This window comes from Carcharodon carcharias, chromosome 3 (genome assembly GCF_017639515.1).
Source record: "Carcharodon carcharias isolate sCarCar2 chromosome 3, sCarCar2.pri, whole genome shotgun sequence".
Classification (NCBI taxonomy): Eukaryota; Metazoa; Chordata; class Chondrichthyes; order Lamniformes; family Lamnidae; genus Carcharodon; species Carcharodon carcharias.
In genome coordinates, this window is record NC_054469.1 from 3,138,803 (window position 1) to 3,165,307 (window position 26,505).

The 26,505-nt window shown below is 46.7% G+C and overlaps 1 protein-coding gene across 1 annotated transcript in view; it reads right to left on the bottom strand.

The window, feature by feature from the left end:
- Window positions 1-2,653: 2,653 nt before the first annotated feature.
- The window catches only part of LOC121275757 (IQ motif and ankyrin repeat domain-containing protein 1-like), a 264,758-nt gene continuing 240,906 nt past the window's right edge, over window positions 2,654-26,505 (bottom strand). Inside the window, exon 15 of the mRNA XM_041183356.1 lies at window positions 2,654-2,816. Coding sequence (XP_041039290.1) covers window positions 2,654-2,816 — 163 coding nt within the window. The remainder of the gene's footprint in view (window positions 2,817-26,505) is intronic.

The following is a 26,505-nucleotide window of genomic DNA, read 5'->3' on the forward strand; positions in this document are numbered from 1 at the left end:
GGAGGACCAAGAAACTGATTAAGAAAGGGAAAAGAGAATATGAATGTAAACTAGCGAGGAACATAAAGGCCGGCTGTAAAAGTTCCTTTAGGTATGTGAAAAGGAAGAGATTAGCTTGGACAAATGTGGGCCCATTACAGGTGAGGATGGGAGAATTTATAATGGAGAGTTGGGAAATGGTGGAAAAACTAAAGTTACTCTACGACAGCCTTTACAGGAGCTTATACAGAAAATCTCCCAGAAATACCTAGGCAGCTGAGGAGCTAAAAGAAATTAATATTAATTAAGAGGTAGTATTTGGAAAGTTAATTGAATTGAAGGTCGATAAATCCCCATGGACCAGGGACCAGATAAGCCTAATCCTAGGGTGTTGAAGGAGGTGGCTATGGAGATAATGGATCCATTGGTGGTCATCTTTCAGAATTCTTTAGATTCTGGAAAGTTTCCTGCAGACTGGAAAGTAGGAAGTGTAACCCTAGTATCTAAGAAGGGAGGGAAAGACAAAACAGAGAACTGCAGACACCTTAGTTTGGCATCAGTAGTAGGGAAAATGTTAGAATCTATTGTAAAGGGTGTGATCATTGGACGTTTGGAAAAGAATGGTAAAATTGGGTAGAGCAAAAATGGATTTATGAAAGAGAAATCATGTTTGAGGATGTTACTTGTAGCATTGGTAAAGGAGAACCAGTGGATGTGGTGTATTTGGATTTTCAGAAAGCTTTTGATAAAATTCTACACAGGAGGCTAGTAAATAAAATTAGAGCACATGGGATTGGGGGTATTTTATTGGCATGGATTGAAAATTGGTTAACAGACAGAAAGCAGAGAGTACAAATAAATGGATCATTGTCAGGATGGCAGGCTGTTACAAGTGGAGTACCACATGGATCAGTGCTGGGGTCACTGTTCACAATCTATATCAATGATTTGGATTGGGGACCAATTGTAATAGTTCTGAATTTGCTGATGACACCAAACTGGGTGGGAATGTGAGTTCTGAAGGGGATGCAAGGCAGCTTCAAGAGGACTTGGACAGGACAAGTGAGTGGGCTAGAACATGGCAGATGGAATATGATGCAAATAAATGTCAAGTTATTTACTTTGGTTGAAAAAACAGAAAGGCAAAGTATTTTTGAAATGGTGAGAGGTTGGGAAGTGCAGGTATCCAAAGGTGTCCTTGTTCGTGAGTCACTAAAAATTAGCATGTAGGTGCAACAAGCAATTAGGAGGGCAAATGGTATGTTGACCTTCATCATGAGGGGAGTGGAGTACAGGAATAAAGATGTCTTGCTGCAGTTGTAGACATCCTTGGTGAGACCTCACCTGGAATATTGTGTACAGTTCTGGTCCCCTTAGCTGAGTAAGGAATATAATTGCCATGGAGGGAGTGCAACTGTGTGTGCTCAGAATGACAGGAAATATGGAACAGATGTCACTGAAACTCAAGTCATGCAGAATACAAACTGTTGGCAGAGTGAGGTTTGACTGTGAGATGGGTTTACACACATTGGCTGATGAGGAGGTTAAATTACAGCCCTGAGTTTCATTATCCTCAGAACAGATCAAACCCTGAAACAGCTGCTGTTTGCGGATTAGTACCCAACCTTTATAGCATTAAGCTCTCGAGTGTGTCTGTCCATGCAGAAGCAGTATTATTGGATATTTCAGCCACTATCCTAACACAGGAGCTGTTCACAAAAGGAAACTTGCATTCATGGAGCAACTTACATCACCATGAGGCGCTCTGAAGTGCTTTAGTTTTGATGTAGTCATTGTTGTAACGTAGGAAACCTAGCAGGTCAATTTGCCCAGAGCAAGATCCTGCAAGCAGCAAAATGATAATAACCTCCTAATCTATTCTCGTGATAGCTGTGCACTTACAGATGTGAATTGGGTTCATAATGCCTTGGTCACAGAGCTAGCTCCTTGTTGGATAGGAGTTAAGGTGAAAGAACCTAGCTTCATCGGAGAGGAACCAATGCTTTTCAAACTAACTGATTCTGTATTTTGGAGAAACCTCCCAAACTGTTCCAGATTGTTGATTCTCAAAGCAGAGCCTTGGTAAGGCCCCTGTGTGAACAGGACTGCTGGGGATTGGATAATGATCCCAGAACATGCGGATGAAGGATTGAAGATGATCTGGCAGGTGTATCATGGCAACAATAACAATTTGCATCAGTATAGTAGAACATGCCAAGGCATTTCATAGGAGCGTTAGCAAATAAAACTTGGCCCCAAGCCACATAAGGTGATATTAGGGCAAATGACCAAACGTTTTGTCAAAGCTTAGTTTAGGAATGTCTTAAAGGAGTGAAACAAGGTAGAGAGGTGGAGAGGTTTAGGGAGGGAATTCCTTCCAGCTTTTATTTTGCCTTAAATTACAACTCAGACTGACATCACAATCTATTCCATGAAAATCTGAGATGCTTTGTAAAACAGATAGAAAAAATCAAAATCTAGTGACTTGTTCTGCTTCTCTTTCTATAGATTGTGGCTGCAATGTTTTTTTTAACCTTTTAAGTTATTAATTGAGAACCAGTTTAATAAACAAGAATACTAGGTCAGTAAATGTAGAATTTAGTGCTGAGAAGCATCCTGATCATATTCAGCCTCTTCTGAGATATGGCATTCAATTCCATCTTCAATGTCTTGGTTACTTGATGATGATTTGAATTGGGTAGAAGGTGTTGAGCAGTTCTTCTGGAAGATTCTGCAGTTTGCTTATCAAGACCAGTTTGAATTTCTCCGTTCTTATTGGAGAGAATTCATTGCGGGAATATTCCGGCCCATCTCCAGGTCGAATCAATGACAGGAACCTAGCATGATGAAGGATACAAACAACAAGTACATTTATAAAAACCCTTTCCTATTAACCAAATACTTCAGGGTGCTTCACAGAAATATAATCAGTGAAACAGACAGTCAGTCAAAGAAAGCGGTAAATGGTACTATTTTAAAGATGGTGCAGGAACAGAGAGACAGGGGGGTGTATGTATACAACCCTTACATGTTGACAGGACAATATGAGAAGGCTGTTGAAAAGGCAAACAAGGTCCTTCTCTTTAAAAACAGAGGTTAAAATACAAAAGCAAAGAAGTTCAGCTAAACTTAGATTTTAAAAAACTGGTAAGGCACCAGCTGTGGTATCATGCTCAATTTTTGTCCTTGAGTCAGGAGCAGAGTTGGGTCAATTCCTGACTCTGCAAGTCTGATTTGGGAGAAAGTGCCCTTCACATCTTTCAACCCCACACACTCCCCATGCCCCATCCATGCCAGCTCATGTCCTTCACACACCCTCATGACCCTTCATACACTCCCAACCTATGCCACTCTGCCTACCCACCATGGTCATTGATAGCCCTGATGCCAACCTATGAACCTCCACCCAAAACCCCATGGCCTTTTATATCCCTATGCCTACTTAGTTTCAACTCATGTCAACCCAAGCCCCACCCACTACCCTTTGCCCTCATACCCTCCATGCCAACTCACCCAGTATCCACCATGGGCAGACCTCAGGGTCCAGGCGAAGATAAAATAAAATAAAGTTCTAAATGTCTACTGATGACTTCACTATCAAAAAAGCACTTCAGTGATAGAAACCCATTAAATACATTAAAATTCTTTCAACTGCTTAATCCCATAGACAATCAAACATTTCATTCAAGTGTTTAACACTTCATGTAAACACACATCTGTATTCATAGTCTCACATTAATGACTAGGAGCTGCCAATCAAACTGTGAACTGACAGGCATGCTACTGTGATAATGAGAGGTTGTGGAATCAGTCATGCAGCACTAATCTTAAAATAGCTCCCAAGCTTATGCCAACAGAAAAAGTGAAATAGCAAGCACCGATTTTTTCTAAAAACTGCAAACTTTTAATAATTCAAAAGGCAGGAGCTTTAAATACTTCAAAAACTTGACAGTTCCACAGAGCTAATCCTCTTTTTATGCATGATCATATCTACCCCTACCATTCCCAGAGGGGGTCCCTGGGCCTATCCAAAAGGGTAGTGTCATATTCCTAAGACATGAAAGAGATCATAACTGTTTAAATCAAACCTCACCTCTTGCTTATTTAAAAGTGGACCTTGCTGAACCAAAATATGGTTGCTACAGATCACAAGATTCACAAGTTGGCTGCAGTTCTGCAAATTTCCAACATTAACTACAGGACAAATACTCAACCTCATCCTTGTGGAATCTCACATCTCTCATTGTGAAAACACATTATAATCAATGAAACCAGGGACCAACTGTTATGCCAGGGGGATGGTAAATGCCAAACTGCCCAAATCCCAGAGGCAAACTTGAAGCAGCTGCCACAGCTATTTACAATTTGTACTTATTTCAAGATGTGGGCTTTGAATTCAATAAAAGAAGGCCACCGAGTCTTATAGGTTTCTTACAAAACTAAATTAAACCTTTATTAATATAAGAAATGATTTTGAGCACATACAAAGACCTACAGATTACTACTATAAATTTTAAATCCCCTAATTAGTTATGAGGAGAGATTGGATAGACTGGGGTTATTTTCCCTGGAGCAGAGGAGATTGAGGGGGGACATGATTGAGGTGTATAAAATTATTGGGGGGCATAGAAAAGGTGGACAGGAAGGGACTTTACAATTTGGTGGAGGGATCAATAACCAGGGGGCATAGATTTAAGGTAATGGGCAGGAGGTTTAGAGGGGATGTGAGGAAGAATCTTTTCACCCAGAGGGTGGTGGGAACCTGGAACTCACTGCCTGAAAGGATGGTAGAGGCAGAAACCCTCATAACAATTAAGAAGTATTTGGATGTGCACTTGCGATGCCACATGGCACACAGGCTATGGGCCTAGTGCTGGGAAATGGGATTAGAATAGTTAGGTACTTGTTTGACTGGTGCAGGTTTGATGGGCTGAAGGGCCTTTTGCTGTGCTGTAGACCTCTATGACTTTATGGCTCTATGGCTCTAATTAATCTAAACCCTGTTAAGCTAACGGTGGGACACATAGAGCAGAATTTTGCCCTTGGCGTGCGGGGTTAATGGGGGTTGGCGGGGGTAGTCGGAAAGCTGCCTGCCACCTGTGATCTGCAGCGCGCCATGATTTTACACGGGCGGGCTAATTCGGGCCTGCCTGGCGTTTTACGTGAGCGGCAACCCCAAGTGCTGCCTGTGTGGGTATGGGGAGGAGGGCGAGCAGGCCTAGCATGTGAAAGAGCGCTGAATAATCTCCCTGAGGCACAGAGCTGCTGAACTAAACATCCTGCCCATTGATTTGAAAAGACCCAGGCAAAGTTACACACAATACCCTGAACAGTCAAACTCAAAGTCAATTTTTCTCAGCTTCAGTTCCCTGTAGACAGCAGCTTGAGGCTTAGATGCTGGTGGTGTTTCACACTTGTGTTAGATCTTAGACTTCCTGCCCCTACACACAGCCCTCACTCCTTTATACATATTTTTCCTTTGAATGCAAATTCCCATTGTTTCACTATGGACAGGATCTTGCCCCCATCGAGGGGGTTGTTCGGGAGCAGGCGCGAGCAGGCATCCACACCTGGGGGCGCACCGCCATTTTACGTGGGCGGGGCCAATGAAGGCCCGCCCAGCGTGACACCTGCCAGGAAGCGCTATGTGCTCCCTGTGCGGGCGGGAGAGGATTCCCTGAGCTGGGATGCGCTCTGTGGTGTATGCACGCGGAAGAGCTCACAGATCTCCCTGAGGCTAAGTGCTGCCCCAGGGAGATCGGCTCAGGTTTCAAACCTTGAATAAAGACGAGAAAAAATATTATTGACATATCCCCTCGTGTGACACTGTCACATGAGCTGGGACATGTCGATTACTTTTATTTAAAAATTTCTGGGACATTTTAAATCCCTCATGAAACCGCATCCAGCCCGTGAATGAGGTTTCATGCTTTTTCAGAAGCCCGCCTGGGCTCCTGACCTGCCCGACAACCTTAAGGTTGGGCAGGCAGGTCCATTGATTACTTCAATTACTTCTTTCAGGGCCTTAAGTGGTCATTGATAGGTCGGCGGGCACACAGCCAACTCAGCTCCACACCTGCCGACCTGAAAATGGAAGTGACGCTGGGTGACATCGGGTCATTTCACATCATTTTACACTTCAGCGAGAAGGCCCCACCACCACTCACCAACCTAAAAACTCACCCCTCTGTCTTTGGACTTTACCTCTCTAATAATAAAACCTATTGTAGTACCAATTTCACCTGTAACCTTTGGGAAAAATTAACACACTGTTCCTTAACTTCTCCTGGCCAGGTGTAATATTTCACTCCTTTTTTAAATTCAAGCTAGTCTGGTTTATTTAAAAATTCAAATGTGCCCTTGCATTCCAAAGCTTCCCCCGTGTTTACCTACTAAACAGTTCAAATCTAACTTATCTTCTGATACATTAAAGCCTTCAGACCAGCTGCCTCTAATTCACTTAAGTTCCTCCCCTCCCCCCACACACATAGACACAGACTCCACTATTACTCTACTTTACAATCAATTCCAATAACATTATGAAAATTATTATATCTCCCTGACATCCCCCTCATTAAAAAATGAACCGTCATAACTTAAATAGACAAGTTCATTTTTTCGGAACCCATCTTACATTACCTTCAATACCTATTATACTATTACATTACCAGGTGCATGTACTAACATAACAAGGCTTGGCCTAAATAGCCAAGTGGTTATGGTACTGGGTTTGTAACCCCAAGATCAAGAGTTCAAATCTCACAATGGCTTGGCCTAAATAGCCAAGTGGTTATGGTACTGGGTTTAGAACCCCAAAATCAAGAGTTCAAATCTCACAATGGCAAACTATGAAACAATGAAACTTCATCTGAAACAGATGGAAACAGGTTTACTCAAAAGAGTATCAAGCGTTCAAATCTCACAATGATAAACAATGTAACTTCATCTGAAACAGATGGAAACGGGTTTGTACTCGAAAGAGTTACTAACATAACAAGGCTTGGCCTAAATAGCCAAGTGGTTATGGTACTGGGTTTGTAACCCCAAGATCAAGAGTTCAAATCTCACAATGGCAAAACTATGGAACAATGTAACTTCATCTGAAACAGATGGAAACAGGTTTAAAAAAGCTTGGCCTAAATAGCCAAGTGGTTATGGTACTGGGTTTGTAACCCCAAGATCAAGAGTTCAAATCTCACAATGGCAAACTATGAAACAATATAACTAGCTTGGCCTAAATAGCCAAGTGGTTATGGTACTGGGTTTGTAACCCCAAGATCAAGAGTTCAAATCTCACAATGGCAAACTATGAAACAATATAACTAGCTTGGCCTAAATAGCCAAGTGGTTATGGTACTGGGTTTGTAACCCCAAGATCAAGAGTTCAAATCTCACAATGGCAAACTGTGAAACATGTAACTTCATCTGAAACAGATGGAAACAGGTTTGTACTCGAAAGAGTATCAAGAGTTCAAATCTCACAATGGCAAATAATGTAACTTCATCTGAAACAGATGGAAACAGGTTTGTACTTGAAAGAGTTACTAACATAACAAAATGTACACAATTCCTTTGTATCAACAGAAATCACTGCAGTCCAGTGTCTAGGCTTTAAATATCCAATTTCCCCCCTAAGCTTCAAACTCTTGACATTGCATCTGCAGTCCGGCCATCCCACTACAGGTACAATCCAAAGACTAAACAGCTGCAGCAACAAACTCCATCTGAACAGCCCTACACCTTTCTCTCAAACCCCATTCAGAAACTCAAAAGGACCACAGTCTGCATAAACTATTGTCTCTGATTGAATGCTCACAATGCAAACCTCAAAATGCAGCAACACCAACCCCAAAGTCTCCTTTTCGATCATTGAGCATCTTCTCTGCTGTACACCCAACCTCCACGAAAAACACCCTTCTTGCCCCTCAATTCCTGTATCATCGTCCTTCAACAGCACAGCCCCAATGCCCACATCGCTTGCGTCAATGGCCAACATAAACTTCCTGGCACAATTGGGTTCCGCCAAAACTGGTGTAATAGTCAACACAGTCCTCAAACCTTCAAACGCCCTCTGATGCTCCTGCGTCCATCGAAACCTCCTGTTTCCTTTCAGTAGTTCAGTCAATGGAACAACTACACCACCAAAATTTAGCAAAAATTTCCAATAAAACCCACCCATGCCCAAAAGTTTCAAAACCTCTTGTTTTGTTGCAGGGAAAATCCACAATAGCCTTGTCTTTCGCATCTCTCGGAGCCACCTTACCATGTCCAATGGTACGGCCTAGATGTGTAACTTGCACTTTTGCAAATTCACTTTTAGCAAATTTCATCACCAAATTAGCTTCTTGTAATTGAGTAAATAATTTTCCTAAATGTTGTAAATGCCCCTCCCATGTCTGACTGAAAGCTATCAAGTTGTCAATATAAACAGCACAATTGCCCATTCCTGCAATTACTTCATTTGTCAGTCTTTGAAGTTTTGCAGGTGCATTTTTCACACCAAATGGCTTGACCTTAAACTGATATAGTCCATCTAGCATCACAAAAGCCGATATCTCTTTTACTCTCTCCGGTAATGGTCCCTGCCAATATCCTCTCAGCAAGTCAATTCCTGTGATAAAGTTTGATTATCCTACTTTCTCAATACAATCCTCCAACTGTGGCATAGGATATGAACCATCTCCTGTCACCGCATTCACCCTTCAATAGTCCACACACAGTCTCCGTGCTCCATCCAGTCTCAGCCCAGCAGAACAGGTGAACTCCTGTCACTGTAACCAGACTCAACAATAACATTCTGAAGCATAAACCCAATTTCTGTCTGTACTTGTGATAACATTGCCAGATTTAATCTATAAAGATGTTGCCTTATCGAAGATGAAACTCCTACACACACATAAGAACATAAGAACATGAGAAATAGGAGCAGGAGTAGGCCATTCGGCCCCTCAAGCCTGCCCCGCCATTCAATAAGATCATGACTGATTTGCCCCAGGCCTCAACTCCTCTTTCATGCCAGTTCCTCAACTCCCTAATATTTCAAAAATCTACCTATCTCCTCTTTAAATACTTTCAGTGATCTAGCCTCCACAACTCTCTGGGGTAGAGAGCACCCTGTACAATTGTAAGACTTCCCTATTTATAAATGCCAACCCCCTAACAATAAAGGTCAAAATTCCATTTGCCTTCTTAATTACTTGCTGCACCTGCATGTTAACCTTTTGTGTTTCATGCACAAGAACAGCTAGGATTTCCCTTTCACAAAACCATGTTCTCTGTGTTGCACTTTTTTGGAGTCTCTCAATTTAAATAATATTCTGCCTTTTGATTCTTCCCAGCAAAGTGCACCTCACACTTTCCTACATTAAACTCCATCTGCCAAGTTTATGCCCACTCACTCAACCTGTCTATATCCCCTTGAAGATTCCTTATGTCCCCATCACAACATACCTTCCCACCTATTTTTGTAACATCAGCAAATTTGGATACATTACACTCTGCCCCCTTCTCCAAGTCATTAATATAGATAGTAAATAACTGAGGCCCTAGGACTGATCCTTTTGACACTCCACTAGTTACGTCTTTCCAACCTGAAAAAGACCTATTCATTCTGACTCTCTGTTTTCTGTGTCTCAACCAATCCTCAACCCATATTAATACATTACCTCTAATACCGTGAGCTCCTATCTTGTACAATAATCTTTTATGTGGCACCTTATCGAATACCTTCTGGAAATCTAATTACATTACATCTACCGGTTCCCCTTTATCAACTCTGCTTGTTATATCCTCAAAGAACTCTAGCGTATTTATCAAACATGATTTGCCTTTCACAAAACCATGTCAACTCTGTTTGACTGTGTTAAGCTTTTCTAAATGTCCTGCTATTTCTTCCTTAATAATGGACTCTAGCATTTTCCCAATGACAGCCTGACTGGCCTATAGTTTCCTGCTTTTTGTCTCCCTCCCTTCTTGAACAGGGGCATCACATTAGCGGTTTTCCAATCTGCTGGGACTTTCCTAGGATCCAGTGAGTTCTGGAATATTTAGACCAATGCTTCCACTATCTCTGCAGCCGCTTCCTTTAAAACCCTTGGATGCAGGTCATTAGATCCTGGCCCCATTAGCTTGTCAAATACTTTGGCCCTCATGATAGAAGCGGTTACAAGATCTTTCCTCCCATTAGCTCCTTGCTTATCTGATCTCTTTGGAATGTTTATAGTGTCTCCATCGTGAAGACCAATGCAAAATATTGGTTTAAGTTATCTGCCATTTCCTTGTTCTCCAGTCACATCCTCCAAGGGTCCCAAACTCACTTTAGCTATTCTCCTTTTTATATACCCATAGGAGCTTTATATTTCTTGCCAAATTGGTTTCATACTCAATTTTCTCCCTCTTTATTAGCTTTTTAGTCATCCACGCAGGTTCCTAAGAAATTCCCAATCCTTTGGGTTGAATTCCATTTGCCACTTTTCTGCCCACCTGACCAGTCCATTGATATCTTCCTGCAGTCTACAGCAATCCATCTCACTATCTACCATGCAGGTAATTTTTGTGTCACCTGCAAACCTCTTGATCATTCTCCCTACATTTACATCTAAATCATTAACATATACCAAAAAAAAGCAGGGACATAACTCAAAAAACTCAATCAAATTTGTGGACATGTCCTTCCCTTAACAAATCCATACTGACTGTCCTTGACTAATCCATTTTTCTAAGTGACAATTTATCCTGTCCCTCAGAAATGATTCCAATAATTTGCCCACTACCGAGGTCAGACTGACTGACCTGTAATTATTTGGTCTATCCCTCGCTCCCCTTTTAAACAAAGGTACAACGTTAGCAGACCTCCAGTCCTCTGGTATCTCACCCGTATCCAGTGGAAAATGATGGTCAGACCCTCCACTATTTCCTCCCTGGCTTCTTTTAACAGCCTGGGGTACATTTCATCCGGCCCTGGTGATTTATCCACTTTCAAGGATGCTAATCTCCTGTATACTTCCGCTATCATGAATTGGCCATCCCAGCCTTTTTCTTTATGGGACCGTGTTAACTTTGAGCCCCTTGAATCTTCCCTTTGAATGCCTCCCACTGCTCAGACACTGATTTACCTTCAAGTAGTTTCCAGTCCACATCTGCTGAATCATTCATCAGCTTAGTAAAATTGGCCTTAACCCAATTTAGAACTCCAACTCCTGTTCTGTTTGTCCTTTTCCATAGTCATATTAAAACTAACTGAATTATGATCACTGCCACCAAAATGCTCCTCCACTGTCGCTCCTTCCACTTGCCCAACTTAATTTCCTAAAATTATATTCAGCACTGTGCCCTCTATGGTTGGACTTGCTACATACTGGCCAAAAAAGTTCTGAATGCAACTTAAGAATTCTGTTCCCTCCATTCCTTTCACACTAAAACTATCCCAGTTAATATTGGGGTAGTTAAAATCCCTTCCTATTGCTGCCCTACTGTTTTTGCACTTTTCAGAGATTTACCTATGTATTTGCTCTTCTATCTCCCTCTGGCTGTTTGGGGGTCTGTAGTACACTCCCAGTAGTGTGACTGTCCCTTTTTTGTTCCGAAACTCAATCCACGTGGCCTCAATTGATGATCCTTCTAACATATCAATCCCTCCACAGCTGTCATTGATTCTCTAACCAAAACTCCCCCTCTCCCTCCCTTTTCATCCCCCTCTCTATCTCATCTAAAAACCTTGAGCCAGGAATGGTGAGCTGCCATTCCTGTCCCTCTTTCAGCCATGTTTCACAGAATCACAGAATCACAGTGTTGAAGAGGCCCTTCGGCCCATCGAGTCTGCACTGACACGCGAGAAACACCTGACTTACCTACCTAATCCCATTTACCAGCACTTGGCCCATAGCCTTGAATGTTTATGATGTGCCAAGTGCACATCCAGGTACTTTTTAAAGGATGTGAGACAACCCGCCTCCACCACCCTCCCAGGCAGCGCATTCCAGACCGTCACCACCCTCTGGGTAAGAAAGTTCACATCCCCCCTAAACCTCCTTCACCTTGAACTTATGTCCCCTTGTGACTGACCCTTCAACTAAGGGGAACAGCTGCTCCCTATCCACCCTGTCCATGCCCCTCATAATCTTGTACACCTCGATCAGGTCACCCCACAGTCTTCTCTGCTCCAACGAAAACAAACCAAGTCTATCCAACCTCTCTTCATAACTTAAACGTTTCTGGAATAGTTCTCTTATCAAACAGTCACATTTCTCTCTGTCTCATCTCCTTTATTTGCTTAGTCCCTTGCATTGAAGTATAAATCCTTGAACACTGCCAAGCTCTCTCTTTTATTTTCCAACATTTGTTTCCTCTGCTTTCCAGACTCACTCGCTGATTTTCTGCCATCCATTTACCATTTCTGATTTTGCCCCATCTGAGTCCAAGCTCAGGCTCCCATCCTCCTGCCAAACTAGTTTCAACCCTCCCCAAAAGCACTAGCAAACCTTCCAGGCAAGATATTCATCTGGCCCCGGCAGAGGTTTAAAACCTTTTCTTCAAAGGTCATCAGCCCATGTGTCACGTTCTGGAGATTCCACGAACCAAAATGGGATCTGTCTGAAGGTAGCTGTATTTTGACATGTGCAGCTGCCCCTGTGAGCTACATATCTGCAAGCTACAATCCACCCTGTTCCCCCAGCCAGCAAAAAATGGCAGGTGCCCTGGTTCGGGACAGGACTTCCAGAATCGGGCTGATAGGGGATTTCGCAGCTGCCGACGTGAACCCAGGATGGTATGTTGCCTCTCTGGCGCCAGGGTCAATGGTGTCATTGAACAGCTGTGGAGCACCCCAAGTGGGGGATGGGTGGATGGTGGGGGGGGTGTGGGTCGGGAAGTGGTAAACAACTAAACAACCAGTTGAGTGGTCCACATTTGTACAGGTAACAAATGGTAGAAAGAGGGATCTGGTGCTGAGTGCAGATCTTAAGGAATTCAGAAAGAAATAAATAGGCAGGATTTCAAAGATATTAGTTAATCCTCACATTACTCCATGTGTCATGTGCTAGTGTGTACAGAAATAGGATTGAGCACAGGAATGTGCTGCTGGAAGGATGGTGCAGGAAGGAGGGCCTTAGGATCCTGGGACTTTAGAGTCAGTTCCGATGAAGTAGGACCTGTACAAGCTCAACAAAGCGGGGACTAATACTGTCTTGTGGAGGTTTGCTAGCGTTACTGGGGAAGGTTTAATCTAATTTGGCAATCTGAGCCTAGATTCAGCAGGGGGAGCAGCAAAACTGGAAATGGAGGGGAGAAAATTAATAAATGAGTAAGGAAAGCCACGAAAATCAAGGTTGTAAAATAGACAACAAAGGAGTTATTCAGTGATATGTAGTATACGCTTCAACACAAGGAGTCTAGGGAATAAGACAACTGAGCTGAGGGCACTGGGACACTTGGAATTATGATATGAACATATGAATTAGGAGCAGGAGTATGTCATTCTGCCCCTCAAGACTGCCCTACCATTCAATAAGATCATGGCTGATCTGATTGTAACCTCAACTCCATATTCCTGCCTATCCCTGGTAACCTTTTGCCCCTTGTTATCTGTCTCTGCCTTAAAAATGTTCAAAGACTCTACTTCCACTGCTTTTTGGGGAAGAGACTTTCAAAAACTCACAACCCTCTGAGAGAAAAAATTTCTCTTCATCTCTGTCCTAAATGGGCAGCCCCTCATTTTTAAACAGTGACCCGAGTTCAAGATTCTCCCACATGAGGAAACATCCTTTCCACATCGATCCTGTCAAGAACCCTCAGGGCCTTATAAGTTTCAAACAAATTGCCTCTTACTCTTCTAAATTCCAGCGGATACAAGGCTAGCTTTTCCAATCTTTCCTTATAAGACAACCCACCCATTCATAAGAACATAAGAACTAGGAGCAGGAGTTGGCAATTCAGCCCCTCAAGCCTGCCCCGCTATTCAATACGATCATGGCTGATCTCATTTCGGTCTCAACTCCAATTTCCCGCCCTCTCCCCATAACCTTTCACCCCGTTACTAATTAAAAACCTGTCTATCTCCTCCCTAAATTTATTCAGCATCCCGGCATCCACTGCACTCTGAGGTAGTGAATTCCACAGATTTACGACCCTTTGAGAAAAGTAATTCCTCCTCATCTCTGATTTAAATCTACCTCCCCTTAGCCTAAAACTATGGCCTCTCATTCTAGAATGCCCCACAAGGGGAAACATCCACTCCACGTCTACTTTGTCTGTCCCCTTTAGCATCTTATGTACCTCAATTAGATCTCCTCTCATCCTTCTAAACTCTAGCGAGTATAAGTCTAACCTAGTCAATCTCTCCTCATAAGACAAACCCTGCATCTCTGGAATCAATCTAGTGAACCTCCTCTGAACTGTCTCCAATGCAACTACATCCTTCCTCAAGTAAGGGGACCAAAACTGTGCAGTACTCCAGGTGCGGTCTCACCAATGCCTCGTACAGTTGCAACAACACTTCCCTATTTTTATACTCTATTCCTTTAGCAATAAATGCCAAAATTCCATTTGCCTTCCTTATTACCTGCTGTACCTGCAGACTAGCTTTCAGCGATTCATGCACAAGGACACCCAGATCCCTCTGCACTGAAGCATTCTGAAGTTTCTCTCCATTTAAATAATAAGTCACCTTTTTATCCTTCCGACCAAAATGGATAACCTCACACTTATCCACGTTAAACTCCATCTGCCAAATTTTGGCCCATTCACCTAACCTGTCCGTATCAACATGTAAATTTCTTATTTCTTCCTTGCAACTTACTTTCCCACCTATTTGGTGTCATCTGCAAATTTAGCTATCGTACCTTTTATCCCTATGAATCCAAGTCATTAATATAGATTGTAAATAGTTGAGGCCCTGTGGCACCCCACTAGTTACAGCTTGCCATCCAGAAAAAGACCCATTTATCCTGACTCTCTGCTGTCTGTTGGTTGGCCAATCCTCTATCCACGCTAATATATTACCCCTAACTCCATGTGATCTTATCTTTTGTATTAATCTTTTGTGAGGCACCTTACCAAAGGCCTTCTGGAAGTCTAGATATCTTACATCTACAGGATCCCCATTATCCACTTTGCTTGTCACATCTTCAAAGAATTCTAGCAAATTAGTCAAACACGATTTACTCTTCATAAAACCATGCTGACTCTGATGGATTGCATTTTGACTTTCCAAATGTCCCATTACTACTTCCTTAATAATGGATTCCAACAATTTCCCAATGACAGACGTTAAACTAACTGGTCTATAGTTTTCTACTTTCTGCCTCCCCCCCCTTTTTGAATAAGGGCGTTATATTAGCATTTTTCCAATCCACTGGAACCTTTCCAGAATCCAGGGAATTTTGGAATATTACAGCCAATGCATCCACTATCTCCGCTGCCACTTCCTTTAAGACCCTGGGATGTAGGCCATCAGGTCCTGGGGACTTGTCACCCTTTAATCCCAATAGTTTGCTCAGTACTTTTTCTCTAGTGATAGTGATTGTTCTAAGTTCCTCCTTCTCTATACCCTCTGCACTACCTGTTACTATTGGGGTGGTACTACTGTCGTCCACTGTGAAAACTGAGGCCAAATATTGATTAAGCATCTCTGCCATTTCTGGGTTCCCCACTATTAACTCCCCAGTCTCGTCCTCCAAGGGACCAACATTCACTTTAGCTACTCTCTTTCCTTTTATATACTTGTAAAAGCTTTTGCTATCAGTTTTTACATTTTGCGCTAGTTTTCTTTCATAATTTACCTTAGCTCTTTTTATTACTTTTTAGTAACCCTTTGTTGATCTTTAAAAGTTTCCAAATCTTCCAGCCTGCCACTGACCTTTTGCAATTTGGTATGTCTTAGTTTTTGCCTTTAAGTTATCTTTAACTTCCTTGCTTAGCCATGGATACTTTTTCCCCCTCTTACCATCTTTCTTCCTCTTTGAAATATATTTTACTTGGGAAGAATTGAATATCTCCTTAAATATCTGCCATTGTTCATCAACTGTCCTACCTTGTAGTCTTCCTGCCCAGTCCACTAGGGCCAAATCTGCCCTCATGCCTATGTAGTTACCTTTGTTTAACTCCAGAACACTAGTCTGGGACTCAAGTTTCTCACTCTCAAACTGAACTTGAAATTCTATCATGTTATGATCACTCTTCCCTAGAGGATCCTTTGCTATGAGATCATTAATTAATCCTATCTCATTACACAAAACCAAATCCAGAATAGTCTGCTCCCTGGTTGGTTCCACAACATATTGCTGCAAGAAACAATCTTTAATACACTCTATAAACTCTCCCTCGAGGCTACCATTGCCAATTTGATTAGCCCAGTCCATATGCATATTAAAATCACCCATGATTATTGCCGTACCTTTCTTACATGCTGCCAGTATTTCCTGGGTTATACTGTGCCCTACTGCTAAACTACTGTTTGGGGACCTATAGATTCCTTTCCCTTGCTATTTCTTATTTTTACCCAGACTGACTCTACATCTTGCTCTCCAGTGCCTATATCATTCCTCACTATAGCACTGATCTCTTCCTTTACTAACAAAGCTACACCACCTCCTTTTCTTTCCTGCCTATCCTTCCAATACACTGAGTACCCTTGGATATTCAACTCCCAAACCTGTTCTCCCTGTAACCACGTCCCAGTAATCACCACCAAATCATACCTATTTATCTCTATTTGCACTGTTAACTCATTAGTTTTATTCCGAATGCTACGTGCATTCAGATACAAAGCCTTTAAGTTTGCCCTGTTGTCAATTTTCCCCACTCCTATATGATTCTTTGGTGCAACATGGCATTCACACACTCTGTCCCTTCCTTTCACTTTTTGGTAGCAATCAGCCTCGTCACTAACCTGCACTCTTACCCTCTCCTTAAACTTTGATTTTTTATATTTCCATGCAACTAAACCCTCCCCCCCACATTGTGGGAGAAGCTCCAGCTGAAAAGGGCTGAGACTCTGGCCCCTGGTTCTAGACCAGAGAAAACATCCTCCCTGCATCCACTCTGTCTAGCCCTGTTAGAACTTTATACATTTCAATCAGATCCCCTCTCATTCTTCTAAACTCCAGTGAACACAGGCCCAGTCAAACCAATCTCTCTTCATACAACAGTCCTGCCATCCCCGGTATCAGCCTAGTGAACCTTCGCTGCACTCCCTCTATGGCAAGTATATCCTTTCTTAGGTAGGGAGACCAAAACTGCACACAATACTCCAGGTGTGGTCTCACCAAGGCCCTGTATAACTGTAGTAAGACATCCCTACTTCTGACTGAAATCCTCTTGCAACGATGGCCAACATACCATTTGCCTTCCTAATTGCTTGCTGCACCTACCTGTTTACTTCCATTGACTGGTGTACAAGGACACCCAGGTCCCTTTGTACATCCACATTTCCCAATATATCACCATTTAAATAATACTCTGCCTTTCTGTTTTTCACACCGAAGTGTATAATTTCACATTTATCCACGTTATACTGCATCTGCCATGTGTTTGCCCACACACACAACTTGCCTAAATCGCCCTGAAGCCTCCTTGCAGCCTCCTCACAATTCACAACCCCGCCCAGTTTTGTGTCGTCCGCAAACTTGGAAATATTGCATTTGGTTTCCTCATCCAACTCATTTATATATATTGTGAATAGGTGGGGCCCAAGCACTGATCCCTGTGGTACACCACTCGTCACCACCTGCCATCCGGAAAAAGACCCATTTATTCCCACTCTCTGTTTCCGGCCTGTCAACCAATTCTCAATCCATGCCAGTATATTACCCCCAATCCATGCCAATATATTACCCCCAATCCAGGCCAGTATATTACCCCCAATCCATACCAATATATTACCCCCAATCCAGGCCAGTATATTACCCCCAATCCATGCCAATATATTACCCCCAATCCAGGCCAGTATATTACCCCCAATCCATGCCAATATATTACCCCTGACCCCATGTGCGTTAATTTTGCCCACTAGCCTCTTATGTGGGACCTTATCAAAAGCCTTCTTGAAATCCAAATACACCAAATCCACTGGTTCTCCCTTATCTATTCTACTAGTTACATCCTCAAAAAACTCCAGTAGATTAGTTAAGCATGATTTCCCTTTTATAAAACCATGCTGACTTTGTCTAATCCCATTAATGCTTTCCAAGTATTCTGTTGCCACATATTTTATAATAGACTCTAGCATTTTTCTCACTACTGATGTTAGGCTAACTGGTCTGTAATTCTCTGTTTTTTCTCTCCCTCATTTTTTAAATAGTTACATTTTTCACCCTCCAATCTGTAGGAACTGCTCCAGAGCCTATAGAGTTTTGGAAGATGACCACCAATGAATCCAATATTTCCAGGGCCACTTCCTTTAGTGCTCTGGGATGTAGATTATCAGGCCCTGGGGATTTTCAGCCTTTAATCCCATTAAGCTCTCTGGCACCATCTTTTTTACTAATACTGATTTCCTTCAATTCCTCCCTCTCATTGGACCCTTCATTCCTTCACGTTTCTAATTATTTGTGTCCTCTTTTATGAGGACAGAACCAAAATATGTGTTCAATTCTTCTGCTATTTTTTTGTTCCCTGTTATTGGGACAGAAAGAGATCCCAGAAACAGATGCTGTTAAGTAAATTTGAGGGAAAGGAGCAGAGAACTAAGCTTCAGCGTTAAGAAAAAGCTGCAGTGAGCAGACGTGAAGACAAGTGGGCTTGAGAAAAGCCCTGAAGTTCCGAAATGGCAGCTGGTGGTTGGGAACTCCATGCTGTGGGCCATAGTGGTAAAGGTACCCCTTTGGAGTGGTGGTGTTCTGCTTGGTGTGGCTGAAGATCTGAGTGTGCAGTTGGAAGGTGAAGCTTGAGTGTACGTGGAGATCCAGGGAAAGGAATCTCAGAAGGTGAGATTGAAACCCTGGAGGTGGATCCTTGTTGAAGCTGTCCAAGTGGGAGTGATGTTTGGAGAGAATTCCTTCTGATGTGGTCTATAAACATTAGGTGCTACTGCCACAGAGCCCCTGAGGGCTCTGGGCTCTGAGGCTTGGGCTCCCATACACCCTGATATGGTCAATTGCACACTGCACTCTTGGGAAGCCTGAGATGGCTGGAAGTCAGTGAACCTCGCAGCCTGGCTACCTTCATCCAGAGCAAGCCTGGCATGCTGATGTGTCTTCCTGTAAAGGGCATCTCTGACCTCCTTTATGTATCTATGTGTTGTGGACCACAGGCTGCCGCCCAGGTTCCTTGTTGATACCCAGAAAGGCCCACAAGCAAAGAAATTGAGCGTGGCGGTCACCTTTAAAGCCACTGGCAGGGGAAAGACTCCCACTCCACAGGCATCAGGTCTTCACAAAGAATGTGCCAGGCATGAACTACCAGAGTTCGTTTCAGCCTGCTGTCACTCAGTAATAAATAGGAGAATCTTCTTCGGTAAACCCTCAGTCTGGTGAGTCACCTCCGTGGTCTGGGTCTCTCTTCCTGAGCCTCTTGTTCTTACTCTTGTTCTCCTTGACCCTGGACATCAGGCCAGGGGCCTCCTGGTGGGGCTGCACCCAGCATCACCTCTCCCTCCTTCACCCCCTCCAAAAAGGAAGCATTGAACCCTGGATCTATTTCTGCTTTGAGCTTCTGTCTGAAATGAAAGATTGAAGGTATTAATGACAAACAGTTCAGGATAGAGAAGCTCATAATCTGCTACCTCTGGGAAGTGTCGTGGTCTACAGCGGTTTCAGCCTTGCTGATTGTTGCTGATGCTGCATTGTCTTTGAGGCACTTTGACCCACATTGAAGTGACCAAGATACCATCCCAGAAATGTGCCACTTGAATCGGAGATTGGTATGAGAAGACTTGAATGATAGGTGCTACCTATCCGAGATCAGTGAACCAATCTGGAATACCAATTAATAAGAACTTGCTTGTGATTAATGACTGGATGCCCTTTGGACCGTTAGGAATGCCAATTCGGAGGAAGACCTGACTGGCCTCCATTAACGGAATGCCATATATGCTGCACCTCTGCCTTCTCCCCGATTATCCATTGTGATGTGTTAATGCTGATATGCTGTGCATCTGATGTGAAGCCTTTGACTTCTGCGTATCCCTGTTCCAGTGCTGATAAATGGCTTTCTTCAATAGCAGGTCTTCCTCCTTTCTCCATAGTAAGACTCCAGGCTGCTCTGCAGCACCAACAAGTTAGAGGCTGCCCCCAGAAAGGGCCCCTTGGCCCAGCAGGGCACTCCTCCCACACAGCCTCAGACCCCCTCCTGTTCGGAATCACTCCTACTTTCGATTTATAACTGCACAAAAACTCCGATAGAGCAAGATGGTGGCTCTGCATTATTATTCTGAAATAATCTTCAATGCTCCCCCTCTGACTTTCCGTTTTCCAATGTCTACATGGAGCCTCATGATGTAAAAGTAGATCTCCCTCCTGTTATTCTCCAACCTCCCCCAATAATACTGAATTCCATAGTTGTTGTGGTCGATGTTCCTACCCCTCCCCCTGAACCGATCACCACTGAAGTGCCCGTGACCCATGTGGACCTCCACCCACCCCCATCTGAAGCCTGTGTGCATGGTCGCTCAGCCAGGATAGCTTCACACTTTATTATGTGTTCTCCAAACACAGGCTGCAGATGCCTCCCATTCCAAACACCATACTGTGGGCAGCCCAGTACAGAGACAAACAAGCCCAGGGACAGCGACTGTAAGACAGGCTTGCACACAAGCTGCACATTACTCCTCTTGAGGACACAGACCTTGCCCCTCCCTGGAGCTGCCAATGATCACTCCTGCAGCAGGGACTGCTGCATCCCATGGCTGTCTCCACAGTCTGACTGCTGACTGTGAAGTTCACAAGGCCCCAGGGGTGTCTCTCCTCTCTGACTGCTGACTCCAAGCCTCAGTCCAAGAACTTTAACTTTCCCATCATTCGCCATTGCCCTGATGACCGAAGACTACAATGTCTCCCTTACCTCCTCCCCCTACCATGAGCCTGTATGCAACCCTTCCCTTGTGTCACACTAAAACCCACCCCCCCCCCCTACTTTCCTATTGATGAGTCTGCCTGCATCTCCTCCATCTGGTATCCATTTCACACCCTTGTTCTCCTTGTTGGGCTCGAACTTCCCATCCCTCGGTCTACCCTCTGCCTTCCATCATTCCCCCTCCTCCTCTACCTCCTTGCAAAGCCTTTCCGCCCCTCTGCCTACCATCTTGCCCCCTCCTCCTCTACCTCCTTGCAAAGCCTTTCCGCCCCTCTGCCTTCCATCATTCCCCCTCCTCCTCTACCACCTTGCAAAGCCTTTCCGCCCCTCTGCCTAACATCTTGCCCCCTCCTCCTCTACCTCCTTGCAAAGCCTTTCCGCCCCTCTGCCTACCATCTTGCCCCCTCCTCCTCTACCTCCTTGCAAAGCCTTTCCGCCCCTCTGCCTACCATCATTCCCCCTCCTCCTCTACCTCCTTGCAAAGCCTTTCCGCCCCTATGCCTTCCATCATTCCCCCTCCTCCTCTACCTCCTTGCAAAGCCTTTCCACCCCTCTGCCTACCATCTTGCCCCCTCCTCCTCTACCTCCTTGCAAAGCCTTTCCGCCCCTCTGCCTACCATCTTGCCCCCTCCTCCTCTACCTCCTTGCAAAGCCTTTCCGCCCCTCTGCCTACCATCTTGCCCCCTCCTCCTCTACCTCTTTGCAAAGCCTTTCCGCCCCTCTGCCTACCATCTTGCCCCCTCCTCCTCTAACTCCTTGCAAAGCCTTTCCGCCCCTCTGCCTACCATCTTGCCCCCTCCTCCTCTACCTCCTTGCAAAGCCTTTCCGCCCCTCTGCCTACCATCTTGCCCCCTCCTCCTCTACCTCCTTGCAAAGCCTTTCCGCCCCTCTGCCTACCATCTTGCCCCCTCCTCCTCTACCTCCTTGCAAAGCCTTTCCGCCCCTCTGCCTACCATCTTGCCCCCTCCTCCTCTACCTCCTTGCAAAGCCTTTCCGCCCCTCTGCCTACCATCTTGCCCCCTCCTCCTCTACCTCCTTGCAAAGCATTTCCGCCCCTCTGCCTACCATCTTGCCCCCTCCTCCTCTACCTCCTTGCAAAGCCTTTCCGCCCCTCTGCCTTCCATCTTGGCCACTCCTCCTCTACCTCCTTGCAAAGCCTTTCCGCCCCTCTGCCTACCATCATTCCCCTCCTCCTCTACCTCCTTGCAAAGCCTTTCCGCCACTCTGCCTACCATCTTGCCCCCTCCTCCTCTACCTCCTGGCAAAGCCTTTCCGCCCCTCTGCCTACCATCATTCCCCCTCCTCCTCTACCTCCTTGCAAAGCCTTTCCGCCCCTCTGCCTACCATCATTCCCCCTCCTCCTCTACCTCCTTGCAAAGCCTTTCCGCCCCTCTGCCTACCATCTTGCCCCCTCCTCCTCTAACTCCTTGCAAAGCCTTTCCGCCCCTCTGCCTACCATCTTGCCCCCTCCTCCTCTACTTCCTTGCAAAGCCTTTCCGCCCCTCTGCCTACCATCTTGCCACCTCCTCCTCTACCTCCTTGCAAAGCCTTTCCGCCCCTCTGCCTACCATCTTGCCCCCTCCTCCTCTACCTCCTTGCAAAGCCTTTCCGCCCCTCTGCCTACCATCTTGCCCCCTCATCCTCTACCTCCTTGCAAAGCCTTTCCGCCCCTCTGCCTACCATCTTGCCCCCTCCTCCTCTACCTCCTAGCAAAGCCTTTCCGCCCCTCTGCCTACCATCTTGCCCCCTCCTCCTCTAACTCCTTGCAAAGCCTTTCCGCCCCTCTGCCTACCATCTTGCCCCCTCCTCCTCTACCTCCTTGCAAAGCCTTTCCGCCCCTCTGCCTACCATCTTGCCCCCTCCTCCTCTACCTCCTTGCAAAGCCTTTCCGCCCCTCTGCCTACCATCTTGCCCCCTCCTCCTCTACCTCCTTGCAAAGCCTTTCCGCCCCTCTGCCTACCATCTTGCCCCCTCCTCCTCTACCTCCTTGCAAAGCCTTTCCGCCCCTCTGCCTACCATCTTGCCCCCTCCTCCTCTACCTCCTTGCAAAGCCTTTCCGCCCCTCTGCCTACCATCTTGCCCCCTCCTCCTCTACCTCCTTGCAAAACCTTTCCGCCCCTCTGCCTTCCTTCTTGCCCCCTCCTCCTCTACCTCCTTGCAAAGCCTTTCCGCCCCTCTGCCTTCCATCTTGGCCCCTCCTCCTCTACCTCCTTGCAAAGCCTTTCAGCGCCTCTGCCTACCATCTTGCCCCCTCCTCCTGTACCTCCTTGCAAAGCCTTTCCGCCCCTCTGCCTACCATCTTGCCCCCTCCTCCTCTACATCCTTGCAAAGCCTTTCCGCCGCTCTGCCTACCATCATTCCCCCTCCTCCTCTACCTCCTTGCAAAGCCTTTCCGCCCCTCTGCCTACCATCATTCCCCCTCCTCCTCTACCTCCTTGCAAAGCCTTTCCGCCCCTCTGCCTACCATCTTGCCCCCTCCTCCTCTACCTCCTGGCAAAGCCTTTCCGCCCCTCTGCCTACCATCATTCCCCCTCCTCCTCTACGTCCTTGCAAAGCCTTTCCGCCCCTCTGCCTACCATCATTCCCCCTCCTCCTCTACCTCCTTGCAAAGCCTTTCTGCCCCTCTGCCTACCATCATTCCCCCTCCTCCTCTACCTCCTTGCAAAGCCTTTCCGCCCCTCTGCCTACCATCATTCCCCCTCCTCCTCTGCCTCCTTGCAAAGCCTTTCCGCCCCTCTGCCTACCATCTTGCCCCCTCCTCCTCTACCTCCTTGCAAAGCTTTTCCGCCCCTCTGCCTACCATCTTGCCCCCTCCTCCTCTACCTCCTTGCAAAGCCTTTCCGCCCCTCTGCCTACCATCTTGCCCCCTCCTCCTCTACCTCCTTGCAAAGCCTTTCCGCCCCTCTGCCTACCATCTTGCCCCCTCCTCCTCTACCTCCTTGCAAAGCCTTTCCGCCCCTCTGCCTACCATCATTCCCCCTCCTCCTCTACCTCCTTGCAAAGCCTTTCCGCCCCTCTGCCTACCATCTTGCCCCCTCCTCCTCTACCTCCTTGCAAAGCCTTTCCGCCCCTCTGCCTACCATCTTGCCCCCTCCTCCTCTACCTCCTTGCAAAGCCTTTCCGCCCCTCTGCCTACCATCTTGCCCCCTCCTCCTCTACCTCCTTGCAAAGCCTTTCCGCCCCTCTGCCTACCATCTTGCCCCCTCCTCCTCTAACTCCTTGCAAAGCCTTTCCGCCCCGCTGCCTACCATCTTGCCCCCTCCTCCTCTACCTCCTTGCAAAGCCTTTCCGCCCCTCTGCCTACCATCTTGCCCCCTCCTCCTCTACCTCCTTGCAAAGCCTTTCCGCCCCTCTGCCTACCATCTTGCCCCCTCCTCCTCTACCTCCTTGCAAAGCCTTTCCGCCCCTCTGCCTACCATCTTGCCCCCTCCTCCTCTACCTCCTTGCAAAGCCTTTCCGCCCCTCTGCCTACCATCTTGCCCCCTCCTCCTCTACCTCCTTGCAAAGCCTTTCCGCCCCTCTGCCTACCATCTTGCCCCCTCCTCCTCTACCTCCTTGCAAAGCCTTTCCGCCCCTCTGCCTTCCATCTTGGCCCCTCCTCCTCTACATCCTTGCAAAGCCTTTCCGCCCCTCTGCCTACCATCTTGCCCGCTCCTCCTGTACCTCCTTGCAAAGCCTTTCCGCCACTCTGCCTACCATCTTGCCCCCTCCTCCTCTACCTCCTTGCAAAGCCTTTCCGCCCCTCTGCCTACCATCATTCCCCCTCCTCCTCTACCTCCTTGCAAAGCCTTTCCGCCCCTCTGCCTACCATCATTCCCCTCCTCCTCTACCTCCTTGCAAAGCCTTTCCGCCCCTCTGCCTACCATCTTGCCCCCTCCTCCTCTACCTCCTGGCAAAGCCTTTCCGCCCCTCTGCCTACCATCATTCCCCCTCCTCCTCTACCTCCTTGCAAAGCCTTTCCGCCCCTCTGCCTACCATCATTCCCCCTCCTCCTCTACCTCCTTGCAAAGCCTTTCTGCCCCTCTGCCTACCATCATTCCCCCTCCTCCTCTACCTCCTTGCAAAGCCTTTCCGACCCTCTGCCTACCATCTTGCCCCCTCCTCCTCTAACTCCTTGCAAAGCCTTTCCGCCCCTCTGCCTACCATCTTGCCCCCTCCTCCTCTACTTCCTTGCAAAGCCTTTCCTCCCCTCTGCCTACCATCTTGCCCCCTCCTCCTCTAACTCCTTGCAAAGCCTTTCCGCCCCTCTGCCTACCATCTTGCCCACTCCTCCTCTACCTTTTTGCAAAGCCTTTCCGCCCCTCTGCCTACCATCTTTCCCCCTCCTCCTCTACCTCCTTGCAAAGCCTTTCCGCCCCTCTGCCTACCATCTTGCCCCCTCCTCCTCTACCTCCTTGCAAAGCCTTTCCGCCCCTCTGCCTACCATCTTGCCCCCTCCTCCTCTACCTCCTTGCAAAGCCTTTCCGCCCCTCTGCCTACCATCTTGCCCCCTCCTCCTCTACCTCCTTGCAAAGCCTTTCCGCCCCTCTGCCTACCATCTTGCCCCCTCCTCCTCTACCTCCTTGCAAAGCCTTTCCGCCCCTCTGCCTACCATCTTGCCCCCTCCTCCTCTACCTCCTTGCAAAGCCTTTCCGCCCCTCTGCCTACCATCTTGCCCCCTCCTCCTCTACCTCCTTGCAAAGCCTTTCCGCCCCTCTGCCTACCATCTTGCCCCCTCCTCCTCTACCTCCTTGCAAAGCCTTTCCGCCCCTCTGCCTACCATCTTGCCCCCTCCTCCTCTACCTCCTTGCAAAGCCTTTCCGCCCCTCTGCCTATCATCTTGCCCCCTCCTCCTCTACCTCCTTGCAAAGCCTTTCCGCCCCTCTGCCTACCATCTTGCCCCCTCCTCCTCTACCTCCTTGCAAAGCCTTTCCGACCCTCTGCCTACCATCTTGCCCCCTCCTCCTCTACCTCCTTGCAAAGCCTTTCCGCCCCTCTGCCTACCATCTTGCCCCCTCCTCCTCTACCTCCTTGCAAAGCCTTTCCGCCCCTCTGCCTACCATCTTGCCCCCTCCTCCTCTACCTCCTTGCAAAGCCTTTCCGCCCCTCTGCCTACCATCTTGCCCCCTCCTCCTCTACCTCCTTGCAAAGCCTTTCCGCCCCTCTGCCTACCATCTTGCCCCCTCCTCCTCTACCTCCTTGCAAAGCCTTTCCGCCTCTCTGCCTACCATCTTGCCCCCTCCTCCTCTACCTCCTTGCAAAGCCTTTCCGCCCCTCTGCCTACCATCATTCCCCCTCCTCCTCGACCTCCTTGCAAAGCCTTTCCGCCCCTCTGCCTACCATCTTGCCCCCTCCTCCTCTACCTCCTTGCAAAGCCTTTCCGCCCCTCTGCCTACCATCTTGCCCCCTCCTCCTCTACCTCCTTGCAAAGCCTTTCCGCCCCTCTGCCTACCATCTTGCCCCCTCCTCCTCTACCTCCTTGCAATGCCTTTCCGCCCCTCTGCCTACCATCTTGCCCCCTCCTCCTCTACCGCCTTGCAA